The sequence below is a fragment of the Bicyclus anynana genome, chromosome 20 (assembly GCF_947172395.1).
Source record: "Bicyclus anynana chromosome 20, ilBicAnyn1.1, whole genome shotgun sequence".
NCBI lineage: Eukaryota > Metazoa > Arthropoda > Insecta > Lepidoptera > Nymphalidae > Bicyclus > Bicyclus anynana.
The window spans coordinates 4,025,179-4,042,605 of NC_069102.1; the positions used below are offsets into that span (position 1 = coordinate 4,025,179).

Sequence of the window (17,427 nt, forward strand, 5' to 3'; positions counted from 1 at the left end):
GCTAACTTGTTAGGCGTAGGATGAAAATCCACACCCATTTCATTTTCTACACGACATCGTATCGGAACGCTAAATCGCTTTGCCGGTACGGTGGTTTTAACTAGCCAGGGCGAAGCCTCCCACCAGCCAGACCTGGACCAATTAAGAAAACCTCAAGCGGCCCACCCGGGGATCGAACCCAAGTCTTGTAAATTCACTTGCTATTTTACCTGTAAGATATCTAAGACTCCTTTATCTTAAGCTACAGTTAAAACGAACTTAAACTTAAACAGAAATCGTCACTAAGTAAAGGAAGCCACAAACTTTACCTCACACGTTACTTTACAACACAAATATTCCATCCACGCAGAGGTTCGTCAAAGTTCTACAAACTACATTATCTCTAGGCAACAGAAACAACAACATACCCAAAATTCCTTGCGGGAACTCCGTTAACAAGAAAAGCAAGAGTACAGCAACCAGCATTCTTGTTGTCCGGTCCGTTCTACGTTCGGCTTTTGATCTTTTTGTTGACTTCCTTGTAAATATATTACCATTGCCATTCACGACGGTGTTTGCTGGACAAGCGCTGTATCCTTTTAAGGCTTTCTTCCTACTGTTCGCTCGATATAAGACACGTATCAACCAAGCGCTTATCACAGTCAAAATCAAGCAAGGAAGTAGTTTTATGACCACAGCGTGAACCCAAAAGTTTATCTGGTACAGGCGGCCGTCGTAGTTTGAATCAACGTAGTAAACTTTGGTTGGCATGTTGTCTAATGCATAGTCCTGGTGTATTGTGAATACCTGGAAATGTAATAGATTTAATTAATACCACTAGAGTGATAGCTGTTATATAACCTCTGCCTACGATTCCAAACTGTGTGGGTTCGAATTATCCGTGGCATGCACCTCCAACATTTCAGTTGTGTGCATTAAAAAAATTAAATATCACGTGTCTCGTGAAAAACATCGTGAGGAAACCTGCATACCAGAGAATTTTCTTAATTCTCTGCGTGTGTGAATTCTGCCAATCCGCATTGGGCCAGCGTGGTGGACTATTGGCCTAACCCCTGTCATTCTGACAGGAGAATCGAGCTCAGCTGTGAACCGAATATGGGTTGATAATGAATGCCACTACAGGATACGATATAGAACTTAAATCCACGACGCTGCTCCAAAGCAAGTTGGCACGATAATGTAAAAACTAACTATACTAGAACCCAGGACCTCGGGATAATAATCCACTGGCTAATCATTCATCAACGTGGACCAACGAGGAGTTTGATGTTAACTCATTATTACAGATATATTCATGTGTTCAACATCATTAACACACCATATCCGGGACAATATTGCGCACGAGTCTACTCTCAGAATGAGAGGGGTTATGCTAAGCCCACCACGCAGGCCCAATGGATTGGCAGACTTCACACACGTAGAGAATTAAGAAAACCCTCAGGTATGCAGGATTTCCTCACGATGTTTTCCCTTTACCGTTTAAATAACGCGATATTTAATTTCTTAAAATGCACATAACTAAAAAATTGGAGATTCATACCCAGGAACCGAATTCAAACCTACCCTCCGAATAAAAAAAGGTTATATCCACTAACCTAGTAACATAGTATTTTAAAAAAGAAAAAGTACCGATAGTAGAAAATAGCATGAGAACTTCCACGTCGGAATTGATTAATTAAAGGTGGGACTGAACAGTAACCTTGACCGACACCTTAAGTGCCATTTATTGTTTCCCTGCCCCGGCGTTCCTTTGCCAAATCAATCAAGTGAGTTAGATCTATTTTTGTGCCGAATTCTTTCATTAAATTGAATGTCGGAAATTTTAGACACAAGGTAGCAAATTCCTTTAACAATAGACGTTTTCCTTTGTGTAGATGTTGGAATATTTTGTAAATCAAAGCCTTTTTGAAATGAAACTTTTTACGGACGCTTGACTTGGGGAATATTTTCTACACGTGTTAAACCTGCTTCATTGATCCAATGGTTGAGTAGCTCCGTTGTTGTTTTTACAATAAAAAATAAAATTGAACTCTATATAACTCGACTACGTTAAAAAAGAGTCTAAAAAGAACGAAATAATATAGAAATAGAGAATACAAAGGTACAAAAGTGGCCAAGGTAGAACCGTGGTCGCACTCACTGTATACCTAACCTTTACTTTGACGGCCTCCGTGGCGCAGTGGTATGTGCGGTGGATTTACAAAACGAGGTCCTGGATTCGATCCCCGGCTGGGCAGATTGAGATTTTCTTAATTTGTCCAGGTCTGGCTGGTGGGAGGCTTCGGCCGTGGCTAGTTACCACCCTAGCGGCAAAGACGTACCGCCAAGCGATTTAGCGTTCCGGTACGATGCCGTGTAGAAACCGAAAGGGGTGTGGATCTTCATCCTCCTCCTAACAAGTTGGCCCGCTTCTATCTTAGACTGCATCATCACTTACCATCAGGTGAGATTGTAGTCAAGGGCTAACTTGTAAAGAATAAAAAAAAAAACAACCTTTTTTTTTGGGACTCACCGGCGTCAGCCAGAATACCCACTAAAACCCAAGGTTCCATCGCCTCGCCTGATGCCTGAGTTCCGGGAACAAAAAATTAATCTTCCGCAAACTGTATACGTAACCTAACCTAACCTACCTACCATATTATATGTTTAATACAGTAAGTGTGACCACGTCTCTACCATGACTATTTTTGTACCTTTGCATGTCTCGAATTCTACCTTGTTTCGTTTTTTAGGCCCTTTTTAACGTAATCGGGTTATACTTTTCAACATAATTTTTATTATAAAAACATAACGATTTGATAAAAGAGCTCTTCTCAGGAGAACCTGCATTCCTAACTGGTGGTAGAATTGACGTTTCAAAAGTGCTTGTTAACTGAGCCTATTTGAAATAAATGAATTTAGAATTGAATTTTTAAAAAAAATCATAGCCTATGTCACCCGGACCGTTTTTACGAAACTTTTGGCACCTCATTGGATTAAAGAGATCTATGGGCGGACGAAGTCGCAGGCGTCCGCTAGTTCAAAATAACGTGATAGTCTTACAGAAACGGGAACGATCAATTTGAAGGTGTGAGTGTAGGTGGAGCCTTGGCCGTGAAACAGAGTGCCATTAATTGTGCCTTTCAGCCCTGCACAATCAATCTACTGACTTGGACGTTGGTATTTGTCGATTACTACGCTACAACAAACTCGATTTTAATTAAATCTGAAAGCCCTTTGAAAACTTTGACTGTTCAAACCCTCTGGATTTGATGTATAAAATATACCAAAATAATAATTATGACTTCAGCGACTTACGTTTAAACGGCGTTTACATAACCGGCTCTTCAAATATTAAACGTAGTTTAAAGTTAGCCCTTGATTAAAATCTCACCTGATGGTAAGTGATTAATCTTAGTTGGAATCAGGCTAACTTGTTTTAGAAAGAAAGAAAATAAATCGCTAAATCACTTTGTGGTACGTCTTTGCCGGTAGGGTTACTAGCCACGGCCGAAGCCTTCCACCAGACCTGGACCAATTAAGAAAACCTCAATCAGCCCAGCCGGGGATCGAACCCAGGACCTCAGTCTTGTAAATCCACCGCGCATACCACAGCGCCACGGAGGCCGTCTAATTACTGTTCACCACATACTTTACTCAAATCTAGGAGTAATTGATTTATGGTTGACAATGAATAACGTCATAATCGAAGAATAACCAGAGAACAACGCCCTAACCCGGCTTAGGGGTTATGATGAACAGGAAATTTGGGCTAAACAGCGTTTAACTTTTTTAAACGGTTGATTATGTTTAAGCGAATGTCGGTGAGCTCGGATCTAAGTGTCATGTAAAAGTAATTTTTCCGGATAATTCACCATGGTAACTCTTCGCGAGGAAAAATCACAAGTGTTTCTGCTAAAAACGTTTTCACTATAAGGATTCTCTAATATACGAGTATTGCAAGCTCTTTCCAGACCATTCTTACAAAGGAAAAGGTTATTCACTTTATTTACTGACAATACGTGGAGCGTCTTCAAGTGCTTTTAACAAAGATTTTGTACTATAGATAGGTATGTATAGGTAGTCGAAACTGAGGCGGACACAAGTGGCTAATTGTCTTAATTACATTTTGTCTCATTTTAAACAAACGAAAGTAGGTAAAAAAGAAAGAAACACATATAAAATTGTTGATAATACCGAGTTGTATGTTCAGTGAAAACTATATATGTATACATAAGTAGGTATATAATGTAAGTGAAGTGCAGTCAGTAGCTCACTCAGTGGAGTAGCTAAATTCGGATCACTTTTTGCAGTGATTTTGTAGGCACGTAACATATCTAATAGTAGAAAATATTTGGTTTTTAATAAATTATACGACGTATATATTTAGCTTACATTATTTTTTTTTTACAAGTTAGCCCTTGACTACAATGTCACCTGATGGTAAGTGATGATGCAATCTAAGATGGAAGCGGGCTAACTTAGGAGGAGGATGAAAATCCACACCCCTTTCGGTATCTACACGGCATCATACCGGAACGCTAAATCGCTTGGCGGTACGTCTTTGTCGGTAGTAGCCGGTGATCGAACCCAGGACCTTCGTCTTTGTAAATCCACCGCGCATACCAATAGTATGTACAATACTAGGTGTAGAATGACTAGCGATGTATGCATTCATTTGTAATTTATTTGTTGATGAACAATGCACATAAAGCTTGGCTTTAGTAAAGATTTTCAAAATACACATTAAATTATTATGTAGATAAATATTAAAAAATATTGATATTGAACTTTAAACTTTTCATCACATGGGTTTCAGCCTACAATAACATTTTACAAAACCATTACCCTTCCTTTGCCGTAGTCGGGTAAACATAAATTAACAATTTTGTAAGTAAAAACAGAAAGTTTGATTCAAGATTTCTTTAAAGAGAAAACTACAGTGCAAAATTAATTTCTTGAAGGACCGTAAATTCAATGGAAATGAAAATGGAATTAGCATGCACTTTCAATTAATTTCCAGAGATCTTTTGTGCAAAGTTCTCTTCCATTTTATTATTGTTAGCTCCCAGCAGCGATTAGCTTACCACAAATGAACACTTTATCACTTTAGTGATAAGAATTTTGTATTTAATTTTCAGTAAGAGCCCAATTATACTGTAAACTAGCAGACGCCCGCAGTTTCATCCCCGTAGATCCCGTTCCCGTGAGAATATTTATATTATAATCACCACAAACTTTTTTTTTATTCTTTACATGTTAGCCCTTGACTACAACCTCACCTAATCTCTTTACCTCTTTATAATATTAGTATATTTTTAACCGACTTCAAAAAGGAGGAGGTTCTCAATTCGGTCGGTATTTTTATTATTTTGTTCTGTTCATTGTAATCAGAGACAAAACATGAAGGTGGTAAATTTTTGCCCAAGGGCAAGCAAGGTACTTTATAGTATTTATTTTCCTTTTCTAGATATTTCTTATTATAATAGTCACCTCTACAAAGATGTTTATTCACACTGATTTAACATCTGATTCGTCATTATCAATATTTTTATCAGCCTTATTTGAATGGAATACTATTAGGGCAGGCCTTCCACGTTATACTAAGTGACCCACTACGTTTCAAAAATGCGGACTAGCGGGCTTCGTTATCATTTAGTCCTTTAATCCATTATACAAAAACAAGTAGGTACTTCATCATCATCATCATTATTAGCCGATGGACGTCCACTACTGGACATAGGCCTCTTGCATGGACAACGGTCTCGAACCGAAAGCATCCAGCGGCTCCCTGCAACCCGCTTGATGCCCTCGGTCTACCTAGTGGGGTTTGACCAACACTGCGCTTTCCGGTGCGGGGTCACCGTTCCAGCACCTTGGGAACCCAACGTTCATCGGCCCTTCGTACTATGTGACCTGCCCATTGACATTTCAGCTTCGCGACTCACTGGGCTATTTATATAATAAGTACTTAACTAAAATTAAATAAATACACAGCAATGGAAGCCTACACGTGTGTTGCTTAACAGTGAAAATATGTATATGTAAAGAAGAGTAAAAGCGATTTCTCTGAAGGTAATGCTTTGAGAAGTTTCGTATGTACAAAGTTTCCCGAGCCATAACTTAGATATACGACGAATTCTTCCATCTCTGCGTATCAAACTTGTGTGAAAATATTCTGAAAATTTTCCACTAACTAACATACTAAGTAGGTATATATCATATCATATTAAGATTACTAGCTAAATTAAAATAAAATGAATCAAAGTAAGTTAAACATTTAATTCAATTCATTTCAACTTGAAATCCACTATGCAAACACTATAACAACGATAAAGAAACTTAGAATATGAAATTTAAAATTCAAAATTCGACGATTTGATTTTTCTCCCTTAACTCGACTCTCGATAAGAAAAACACTTAAAACAAATATGTATTTAGTAAATAAAGAATTCGAATTTGAATTTAAATTACTCTTTCCGCTTCTTTCCTTTCCATCGTTACTTTTTCTATACTATCTTGATTCTATTTTTCGACAAACTAACTTTTAACATGCTGTTTATATTAATAATTGGTTAAAATAATTAAAGCATGTTTACAACCAAAAATGTAATTAGAAGAATGTTAGTGATATGAATTTCGGTTGAAATTTAGAAGATCATCATCATCATCATTATCAGCCGATGGACGTCCACTGCTGGACAAAGACCTCTTGCATGGACTTCCAAACAAAACGGTCTGGAGCCGCCAGCATCCTATACTTTCTTGATGAGTACTGTTTACCAACAAACAAATTAAAAATGAGGGTATAAATCTGTAGTCATTTCACACCTAATAATAATTATAATTAACTTGTTCTTAAATTAATGAAAATAAATGTGATTAATAAGCTTAGAACAATTAGATATAGTTAATATGTTTTATATAACCATTTAAACACAAACTATACATAATTTAAAATAAATAAGTTATGAAATGATATGCGTCTTCTACCTTCATTTAATTTCTTTGTTGGTAAATAGTACTCATCAAGAAAGGCTGTAGTATAGATTTTTTTTTTTGTTTTTTTTTTATAAATAAATATACTTAAACAATACACATCACTATCTAGCCCCAAAGTAAGCATACAGAGTAGCTTGTGTTATGGGTACTAAGATAGTTGATATTATAATATTCATATACATTTATATACTACATATAAATACTTATATAATGTATAAATACACACAGACACTGGAAAAAACCCATGCTCATCACACAAATATTTTCCAGTTGTGGGAATCGAACCCACGGCCGTGGATGCAGAAAGCAGGGTCACTACCCACTGCGCCACGCGGCCGTCAAAGATGATCAAAGATGTTCTCCGTCCACATAGTGGGGTCAACCAACTGCTAACTGGTTCCCGGTACTAAATTCTGGTAATATGGTAATATGGTAAGGTATACTTACAAAATATGATGGAATGCAGAGTATGGGAGGCAAGAGGAAGCTGACCATTATGGCGATGGTGCAGCGACTCTCAGTGCAAAGGGACGGACCGTGAGACGGGTACCTGTGACCAACAAAAATATAAAATTACTCATTGCTAATTTAATAAACCTATTAAACTTCGTGATAGCCCTGTGGATATGACCTCTGCCTCCGATTCCGGAGGGTGTGGGTTCCAATCCGGTCCGGGGCATGCACCTCCAACTTTTCAGTTGTGTGCAATTAAATATCACGTATCTCAAACGGCGAAGGAAAAACATCGTGAGGAAACCTGCATACCAGATGATTTTCTTAATTCTCTGCGTGTGTGAGTTAAGAAAATCGTCTGGAAAACAATCTGCCAATCCGCATTGGGCCAGATTTGAACCCTGGGTCGATCTATGAATTTAGTTCGTGTCTGTATCCGTGCTCCCCAAACCAGTCAAAGCCACAGAACATCGAAAATGCTAACGGAGAACATCTATTGCTTTGCAAGTTTGTTGGTACACTCCCATGATATGCGGGCGACGGGGGAAACGACGTCGTACGCGCGGGGCATCGCTACCCGTCTCCCGGCCCGCGCGGACCATCGGAAGTGTTACAAATTTGCCAAGCTACAGCCCTAACATGCTTTCGCGCTAAATGAGATGACAAAGTGGTAACAAACTTAATTATTCGACATCAAAGCGAGTCTAGGTGAAAGTTCAATGTTCAAACTAGTTTAGACCAAAATGTTCGGCCATGTTGACCGCAGGCCATCTTTGTAAAGACCATCTATATATTCTACGCCTGTTACATAAGAACACAAAGATGTTATACCTTAAGATATGTCATAGCGTGGAAACTTCTTTCGTAACACTCCCGATGTGGGTGGCGTGTAGTGATGAATCAAACGCACGCACTATTTTACACCCGCGCGCACTTTTGCGTCCGCATTACATGGGAGTGTCAACAACGTTCTCGCCAGACTATAATGCGTCGAAACTGTACCGGATAAAAGTGGCTAATTGTCTTCATTTCATTTAGTCGCATTGTAAACAACGAAAGTTTTTTTTTTTTTAAAGAAAATTTGCCATTTTTTTTAATATGACCAATATTCCCATTCCCCTCCAAGTAGTGGGGAAAGACTGTGCTAGGAGTGGGTACGACAATATACTAACAGGGTGATGATTGAACCACCACCCCTCGGTGATGAGTCCGACCGCTTTTACCGTTGCTATTGAGGCTTATTTAAACAAATAATACCTAAATATTGTCAACAATGTCGAGTTGTGTGTTCAGGAACTGTAAAAACTATTTATACATAAATGCATTATTTAGGTAAATACAAAATTATGCAAGTGTGCGCTCGGTGAAGTAGATAAATTCGAATCAGTTTTTGTAGTGATTTTGTAGGCACGTAACATATCTATGGTATAAAATATCATTGTAAGAACATCGTAATAGCATAATGGCCCTAAAGTTTCATTTGCTTGCTAGTTATTAACAGCCTTCGTGCTCAGTCACCTTCACATTATGTTGGAACATTATTAAACCTCGTGTAAAATGCCCCGTTGGTACAGTGGTTAGCTTAGGACACACTAGGACTATAATAACTATTATTTAAGTAGTGCTGTTTATTTTTTATGTATTTTTATAAATATGTATTTAGGTGTTCTCGTATGTATTTTATTGGTGTACTAGCTGACGCCGCGCGTTTTCACCCACGTGGTTCCCGTTCCCTTGGAAATAATATATAACCTTCCTCGATAAATGGGTTGTCTAACACTGAAAGAATTTTTGAAATCGGACCAGTAGTTCCTGAGATTAGCGCGTTCAACCAAACAAGCTCTTCAGCTTTATAATTTTAGTATAGATAATTAATTATTTAGTATGTAATTGTCTATATAGTTTAATTTAGTATATTTATTTTTAATAGTTTAATTACTATAGGTATGTTATATTGCACTATCCGCTTTCTTTTCTTTAAATATTTCATTCAAGGAGCTCGCTTTTAGCGATAAGACCGCCTTTGCGCTAACTTTTCTTTTTTTTGTATTTTTTTTTCTAATTTTTTGGATCTTTATTTTTTCGTGTGCAATAAAGAATTAAAATAAAATAAATAAATAAGACCTGGGTTTATTCCTGTGTCGGCCTTTTATATACTGAGCTTTTCTTTTATTTCTGCTAGGAGTAGGGAATTTGGTAGGCTTCGGAGAATACCTTAAGCCATCCCAATCATTATTATTAACATCTCAAAGTGGCCGTAAAAATAATATTTTTAAAGAGGTAAAGTTTGTGTATGTGTGTTTTACCATTAGAAAGCCACGTTATTTATGAGTGTCATAGGCTTTATTTTCACATTCTCACGGTAACGAGAGCTATAAGGGCGAAACCGCGGGTCTAGTAAGATATAAATTTCTAAATTCGATTTGGGAAAATTAGACTATTCCAAAAATGGAAAGTTTTTTTTTCCCAGATTGAATAAATTAGCATACCTACTGTATAATGAACTTGTCATATATTCTGAATATTCATTTTATATGAAATCGTGACAAAACTCCACGCTCAAAAAATTATTAGTTCGCGCGTTTCACATTAAAAATTTTCCCTTTGGCAGCAACTTTAAAACACATTTTTCTACAATAAAATCCGCTTGCAATTGTAGTAACTAAAAAGTGTTTTTGCTGACGTATTTATAAATAGTTATTCTGTAAAAGTTTGCTGAGCTGCTGCCTTGAGTTTGTGGAGCTGAATAAGAACTTTGAGATTCTAACTTACGTCGTGTCATATCTATATTGCGTTTTGTTTATTTTTATTCAAAGACAGAATAGCCTTGAAAAGCAAAGACCTTCAAGAACTTCTGGCGTCGTACTTTAGAAAAACACTATACGGGTTGTGCAGGTTGGGCTGGAGTCGACACAAAAGAGAAGATTAAGCAATGAACACTGTGTGAGTTCTCTCTCTCTCTCTTTTCTCTTCTATAGAGTACCTAGATAATATATGTAATGGATAAAAATAGTCGGAATAATAAATTCATAAATTGAAAAAAAATTTAAGAAATTAAAAGTCACGTTTCTCAAACGGTAAAGGAAAAACGTCGTGAGGAAAGAATATCTGAGAATTTTCTTAATTCTCTACGTGTGTAAAGTCTGCCAATCCGCATTGGTTCAGCGTGGTGGACTATAATTAGCCTAACCCTTTCACTCTGAAGGGAGAATCATGCTTAACACATAAAAGTTGTTAATGATGTTGATGAAATATTATATTATAAACTCTCAGATTGTTACTCTTTAACGCCCCAACTACTGAACCGATTTGGCTGAAATTTGGAATGAAAAAAGATTTTACTGTGGATTAACATTTAGGCTACTTTTTATCCTAAAAAAAAACCCTTGGATTCACGACATTTATGATTTTGATGGTATTAGCGATTGTTACTCTTTCACGCCTCGGCTACTGAACCGAATCACCTGAAATTTGAAGTAGAGATAGATTATAGTCTGGATTAACACATAGGCTACTTTTTATCCCGGAAAAATCCATGGTCCCCGAGGGATTTGTGAAAAACTAAATTCCACGCGGGCGAAGTTGCGGGCGTCCGCTAGTATTATAAACGCTAAAGTTTGTATATGGATGGATGTATGTTTGTTACTCTTTAACGCCACTACTACTGAAGCGATTACGCAGAAATTTGGAATGGATATAGATATTACTCTAGATTAACAGACAGGCTACTTTTCATCCCGGAAAAATACATGTTTTGAGGAATTTGTGAAAAACGTACGCTAATAGTGTATATATTGCCTAGGCATTGTATAGAATACCGGATTACACAGATTGCTGGTAACATTTTAGGCCACAAAACGTTTTATTTATACGAATAATCTAAATATTTAGAACATCACAGCGTGATGAACAGAGCGCGTCCGTGACCGAGTGATTGAAGACTCCACCTTGTAAAACCCGCTCATATTTTGCCCTGCATCACATGAGATACAGTTGGCTCCATGCCCAATATCTGCCATCCATTCACACTCGCGAACTGAGATTTTAAATGTTTTTTTTTATCTGAACACATTTTATCCGAATACCGTTTGAAATTGAAGGTAGCTGTAACATTTTTTTTTTTAATAATAAAAAAATGCAGTTAGGGAGATAGACCTTAGACCCACCACAATTCACCAAAAGAGGGTTGGTTAGAGTCATCATCATCATCATCATCGTCATCATATCAGCCAATGGCCGTCCACCGCAGGAGAAAGGCTCGCTTGATGTCGACAATCCACCTGGTGGGGGGTCAACTAACACTGCGCTTTCTATAGTGTGGGGTTGCTATTCCAGCACATTGGGACCCCAATATCCATCGGCTCTTCGAACTATGTGCCCCGCCCATTGCTACTTGAGCGTCCTGACTCGTTAAGCCATGACAGTGACTTTGATGCTTCTGCAGATCTCCTCATCTATCATTTGATCACGCAGAGATACTCCTAGCATAGCTCATTGAGTGAGTGACTCTGAGCTTTTTTATGAGGCACATAGTCAGCGACCAAGTCTCGGAACCATAGGTCATCACTGGCGACACGCACTGTTTGAAAACTATTGTCTTCAGGCATTGAGGAATTTCGGACGAAAAGATATCGCGAAGATTCCCGAATGCTGCCCAGCCGAGTTAGGCCAATAGTCTAGAATTAAGAAAATTCTTAGGTACCTATGCAAGTTCATGATGATATTTTTAAATCATGATAATTTTTATTTACCACGTGAATGTGATATATGCATATAACTGAAATGTTGGAATTGCACCGGACAGGATTCGAACCTGCGCCCTCCGAATAGAATGCAGAGGTCATATCCATTATAGAGCTACGCGTAGGCTCTGTGGTACGGAGATGAAAAACTACTAAAATCAACTTCGAAATGAGAATGTCTTGAAAGAAAAGAAAAATATTATTACATAGCCTAGGCTTTGAACTCGAGACTTCATACTCCGAATCGCATAAGCTACTATACCAAATCACCACTACACCAAAGCGACAACATTAAATCTGTCAAGTAACACAATCCTTCATTGATTGATACACAGACATCATACAAAGCTGTTTAGCTAAGTTCGCAAATTAATCAACGGTTACTAATAATGAGATACGAGTAAGTAATGATTAATACTTTAGCATGTGCTTAGTTTCAACCAAAGCTCTCTATAAGGAGAATCACATGTATAATTAATTGACACAGTGATAGTTGTCTAATGGACTACAAGCCTGCACCAGACAGACATACTTGATTTCAAAAATACCGTCTATATTTTTTTTTTCTGTAAAAATAAATCCTACTAATCCTACTAATATTATAAAGGCGAAAGTTTGTGTGTAAGTGTGAAAGTGTGTAAGTATGTTTGTTCTTCTTTTACGCTGCGGCTACTCAAGCGATTTGGCTGCTGAAATTTGGAATGGAAATAGATTTTACTCTGGATTAACACATATGCTACTTTTCATTCCGGAAAAATCCACGGTTCCCGCGGGATTAGTGAAAAACTGAATTCCACGCGGACGAAGTGGCGTAGCGTCCGCTAGTAATTGCATAATAGCCGACATCCCGCGCTTTTACCCACGTAGTTCCCGTTCAGGTATAAAATATAGCCTATGACATTCACAATTAACGTGGCTTTCCAGTAGTATAAGAATTTTGCAAAATCGGTTTAATAGATCCAGAGATTACCCCTACAACACCATAAACTTTCATTACTAGCAATCCATATTTGGCTCACAGTTGGGCATGACCAAACCCCCCCTCCCCCCACGTTAATAGTGTACCACGCTGGCCCAATGCGAATTTCACACTTCACACGCCTAGACAATTAAGAAATTTCTCAGGTATGCAGGTTCCTCACGATGTTTTTCCTTCACCGTTTGAGACACGTGATATTTAATTTCTTAAAACTGAAAAGTGTGTGCATGCAAAAGTGAATGCCCCGGCCCGGATTCGGACCCATACCTCCGAAATCGGAGGCAGAGGTCATATCCACTGGCTATTACATCACATCACGCTAATATTATAAAGGCGAAAGTTTGTGTGTGTGTACGTTAGTTATTCCTTTACGTAGATATTACCCTGGATTAACACACATTTGACGGCCTCCATGGCACAGTGGTATGCGCGGTGGACTTACAAGACGGAGGTCCTGGGTTCGATCCCCAGCTGGGCAGATTGAGATTTTCTTAATTTGTCCAGGTCTGGCTGGGAGGCTTCGGCGGTGGCTAGTTACCACCCTACCGGCAAAGAAAGAAGAAAGAAAGATGCCGTGTAGAAACCGAAAGGGGTGAGGATTTTCATCCTCCTCCTAACAAGTTAGCCCGCTTCCATCTTAGACTGCATCATCACTTACCATCAGGTGAGATTGTAGTCAAGGGCTAACTTGTAAAGAATAAAAAAAACATTTGTATCCTGAAAAAATCCATGGTTCCCGTAGGATTTTTGCTGAATTCCACCGTACGAAGTCGCAGGCTTCGTCTAGTATTATGTATACGTAGTAACTCACTTGATAGCGATGTATCGCCAGATGGCCAGCGACAATGTCAGCAGTATCGACGCAGTGTGCAGGATCTGCGTGAAGTGCATGTGGAATAACATGTATACAGCCCAGGAGAACGGCCGCTCCGTTTGACCCGGGAACAACTGGAATTAAATTGTCAATAAGTGGTTTTTAATTGCCTGACCTATCTCCTCTTACTATCTCTAGGATGACCATGCAGATCTTTCCTTAACCTTTAATTTTTTTCGCATACGGTACAACTGGAATTAAATAAGCATTTAGTATTTTTAATGACCTGACCTATCCTACTTTCAGGTCTTATTGTCTCTACGATGATCACGCACCTGGGTCTCTAAACTAATTAGAGTGAAGAATGTTTATTTATTAGCAGTATTTAAATTTTATAAAGTTTTACAATAATATTAAAACTACGTACCTACGAATCTATAACTACATATTATGAAAATTAAAAAGGAAATATATAATATAGGTATTTCAAACATACAACCTCGTCTCCTAATTACGCACAGTCTAACGGACTCAGTGAAAAGGCGGTTCAGACAGTAAAAAATATTATAAAAAAATCAATATTGACCGGATCTGATTTTTATCTCGGATTACTTAACTTTAGGGAGACACCGCGTGATGGGGTTAGCACACCGGCTCAATTATTGACGGGTAGACGGTTAAATACAAAACTAATTTAATTAAATATCACGTGTCCCAAACGTTGAAGGACAAACATCGTGAGGAAACCTGTATAACGGAACTCACTACGTGTGTGAGAAGTCTGCCAATCCGCATTGGGCCAGCGTGGTGGACTATTGGCCTAACCCACCTCATTCTGAGAGGAAACTCGAGCTCAGCAGTGAGGTTGATAATGATGATGTTTTTAATGTCCTGCACTGTCTCCTCTTACTGTATTTAGGATGACCTGTCTCTAACCTGTAATTGTTTTTTTTTATTTCACCAGTAAACCATTCATTGACCTGAAAACAACTGGAAATAAAAAATAATTATTAAGTATTTTTGTTAATGACCTGACTTGTCTCTTCATACTATTTCTAGACCACGTAGATCTGTCTATAATTGAATTTGATTTTTTTTTTCCCATTCGGTAGACCATAATATAAGTATCATAAGAGAGTTCTAGGGCAAGTTTTCAGCTTTCCTCATAAATCTACCCAAAAATGTTGACCAGTAATTATTTTTTTAAATATCTTTTGACTCTTTCACTGGCTGTAACATGAAGTTAGCCCTTTGACGTAAACGACCCGTTCAATGGCAGTGACGCGTGAGTTTTCGATTAACAAAACTCGTTCAACGAGTTGGTGAGTTCGCTCAATATGAAAAGCTAAGCAAAGTTCGTAGCACGCGGTCACGGGCGTGTAGGTAAACAGAATAGAAAACAAAGTTGCCTGAAGTTTTTAAAAGTTTCAAATATTTAGTAAAAGCATTATTGTGACTTGTTTACTATAAGTAATTTTTGCAGACTCAGAGGTGATTACAAAAATAAGAAAACTAATGTCGAACATAGGTTATGATTCACAAAATTTCTCAGGACAACTTAATTAACAAATCAAACTGTAACCAAAATAAGACCCTAGAATGGCAGAGAATGACCTTGAGTGAAGTCACGCACTTGTGAACGATGTGTGTAGGGTTAAAGGATCCTTTGACTGTTAACAAACACTCCCCTTTTCCACTGTAGTCACTCTCCCCGCCTATCCCAAGTAAATTATAAAGAATTACACAACAAGAGATGTGGACGGCTCGAACGCCACGAGCACACTAAAGCCGTCCGTACCGCAAGTCGTTGCTATGCGGCGATAACAGTAATTTGTTTACTTTTGAAAGTCAGTTTAGATTTTCATGTGGTAAGATGATAAGTCATGTAAAATCTAAAAGGGCTTTCTAAAACGAAGCGAACCATCAGTTTGTCATCATCATCATCATTAACAACCCATATTCGGCTCCCTGCTGAGCACGAGTCTCCTCTCACAATGAGAGAGGTTAGGCCTTAGTCCACCACGCTGGCCAAATGCGGATTGGCAGATTTCACACACGTAGAGAATTAAGAAAATTGTCAGGTATGCAGGTCTGCTCACGATGTTTTTCCTTCACCGTTAATTTATGAAAATGCACATAACTGAAAAGTAGGAGGTACGTGCCCCTAACCGGATTCAAACTTACGCCCTCCGAATCGAAGGCAGAGGTCATATCCACTGAGCTATCATGTCTCTCATCAGTTTGTACAATTTGGAGCAAAGAAATAAAGGTCGTCGCAAAACCAAATATTATCACACATACGTCTAAACGCCCACACCTCGAACACTTCTATAATTATGTTTCCATATAATATTTTGTTATTCAGACTTCACACACCAATAGAAACATAAGTATGGGCCAGATGTAACAGTAATAAATGGATCTTATATAAAAGGAATACTCACGAGGTATCTGTAAATAGCAAACGGCACGTACTCCAGCATGACGAAGACGTCGGCAACGGCCAGCCACTTGAGCAGGCGGTTGATGGGTGCGGCGGCCAGATCTCTGCGTGTCAATACCGCCACGTTCAACGCGTTGGCCAGGCTACCGAATAGGCAGATCTGAGGAGAGGGAGAATACAATAAGAAACTTAATCATGCCCACGAGGAATGGAGGCAAGATTACCCACGGTACGCCGCTGGTGTATATGTCATCATTACGAGTAACAACCCATATTCAAGCAAGTTCACTGTTAAGCACAAGTTTCCTCGCAGAAAGAAAGGCATCTTTACCTATTGTGAACGCCGACGCCGCCGCGATCTCAGGGTCACCACTCGCCGCACGGGTTAAATAGGTAGGTACCTACTAGAGGGCGCTGGGGTAATGATTGCACCCGGGCGCTACGTGAGTTCAAGACAACCTCTGATTAGAGAGGGGTTAGGCTAATAGTCCACCACGCTGGCCCAGTGCGGATTGACAGACTTCACACACGTAAAGAATTAAAAAAATCTCAGCTATATATAGTCCTCACGATGTTTTCCCTTCGCAGCTATGCAGGTTTTCTTACGATGTTTTTCCTTCACCGTTTGAGACACGTGATATTTAAGTTCTTAAAATGCACACAACTGAACAGTTGGAGGTGCATGCCCCGGACCGTATTCGAACCTATACCCTTTGAATCGAAGGCAGAGATTATATCCACTGGGCTATCACGCCTCATACACTTGTGTACTATACCACTATACTAATTATTATTATCTTTTGTGTAAATAGCTATCAAAATGAACTGTCAAAATGTATTGACCGTAAACGTTTTACTGAAATTAAAGTCGTTCAAGATTACATAGAAATATCGAAGTCATTGTTCCGTACCTGTACCGACGTAATATTCCTAGTAATTGCAATTATTTCCATAACATATATAGATAAGGCAAAGCCGTTAACCGTATATCTATATGGTGCAAGGGTTTTCGCTT

The 17,427-nt window shown here is 38.5% G+C and overlaps 2 protein-coding genes across 3 annotated transcripts in view; both read right to left on the reverse strand.

Moving 5' to 3' along the window:
- Positions 1-17,427, reverse strand: part of LOC112056011 (uncharacterized) — a 282,580-nt gene that overhangs the window by 114,934 nt on the left and 150,219 nt on the right. The window lies entirely within an intron of this gene.
- LOC112055827 (G-protein coupled receptor dmsr-1) overlaps positions 1-17,427 on the reverse strand; it is a 66,607-nt gene that overhangs the window by 3,229 nt on the left and 45,951 nt on the right. For both annotated transcript variants that reach the window (XM_024096081.2, XM_024096080.2), the window contains exons 3-6: positions 16,414-16,572; positions 13,967-14,103; positions 7,429-7,531; positions 408-786 (exon numbers count right to left, since the gene is read on the reverse strand). In XM_024096081.2, the coding sequence (XP_023951849.2) occupies positions 408-786; positions 7,429-7,531; positions 13,967-14,103; positions 16,414-16,572 (778 nt within the window). The remainder of the gene's footprint in view (positions 1-407; positions 787-7,428; positions 7,532-13,966; positions 14,104-16,413; positions 16,573-17,427) is intronic.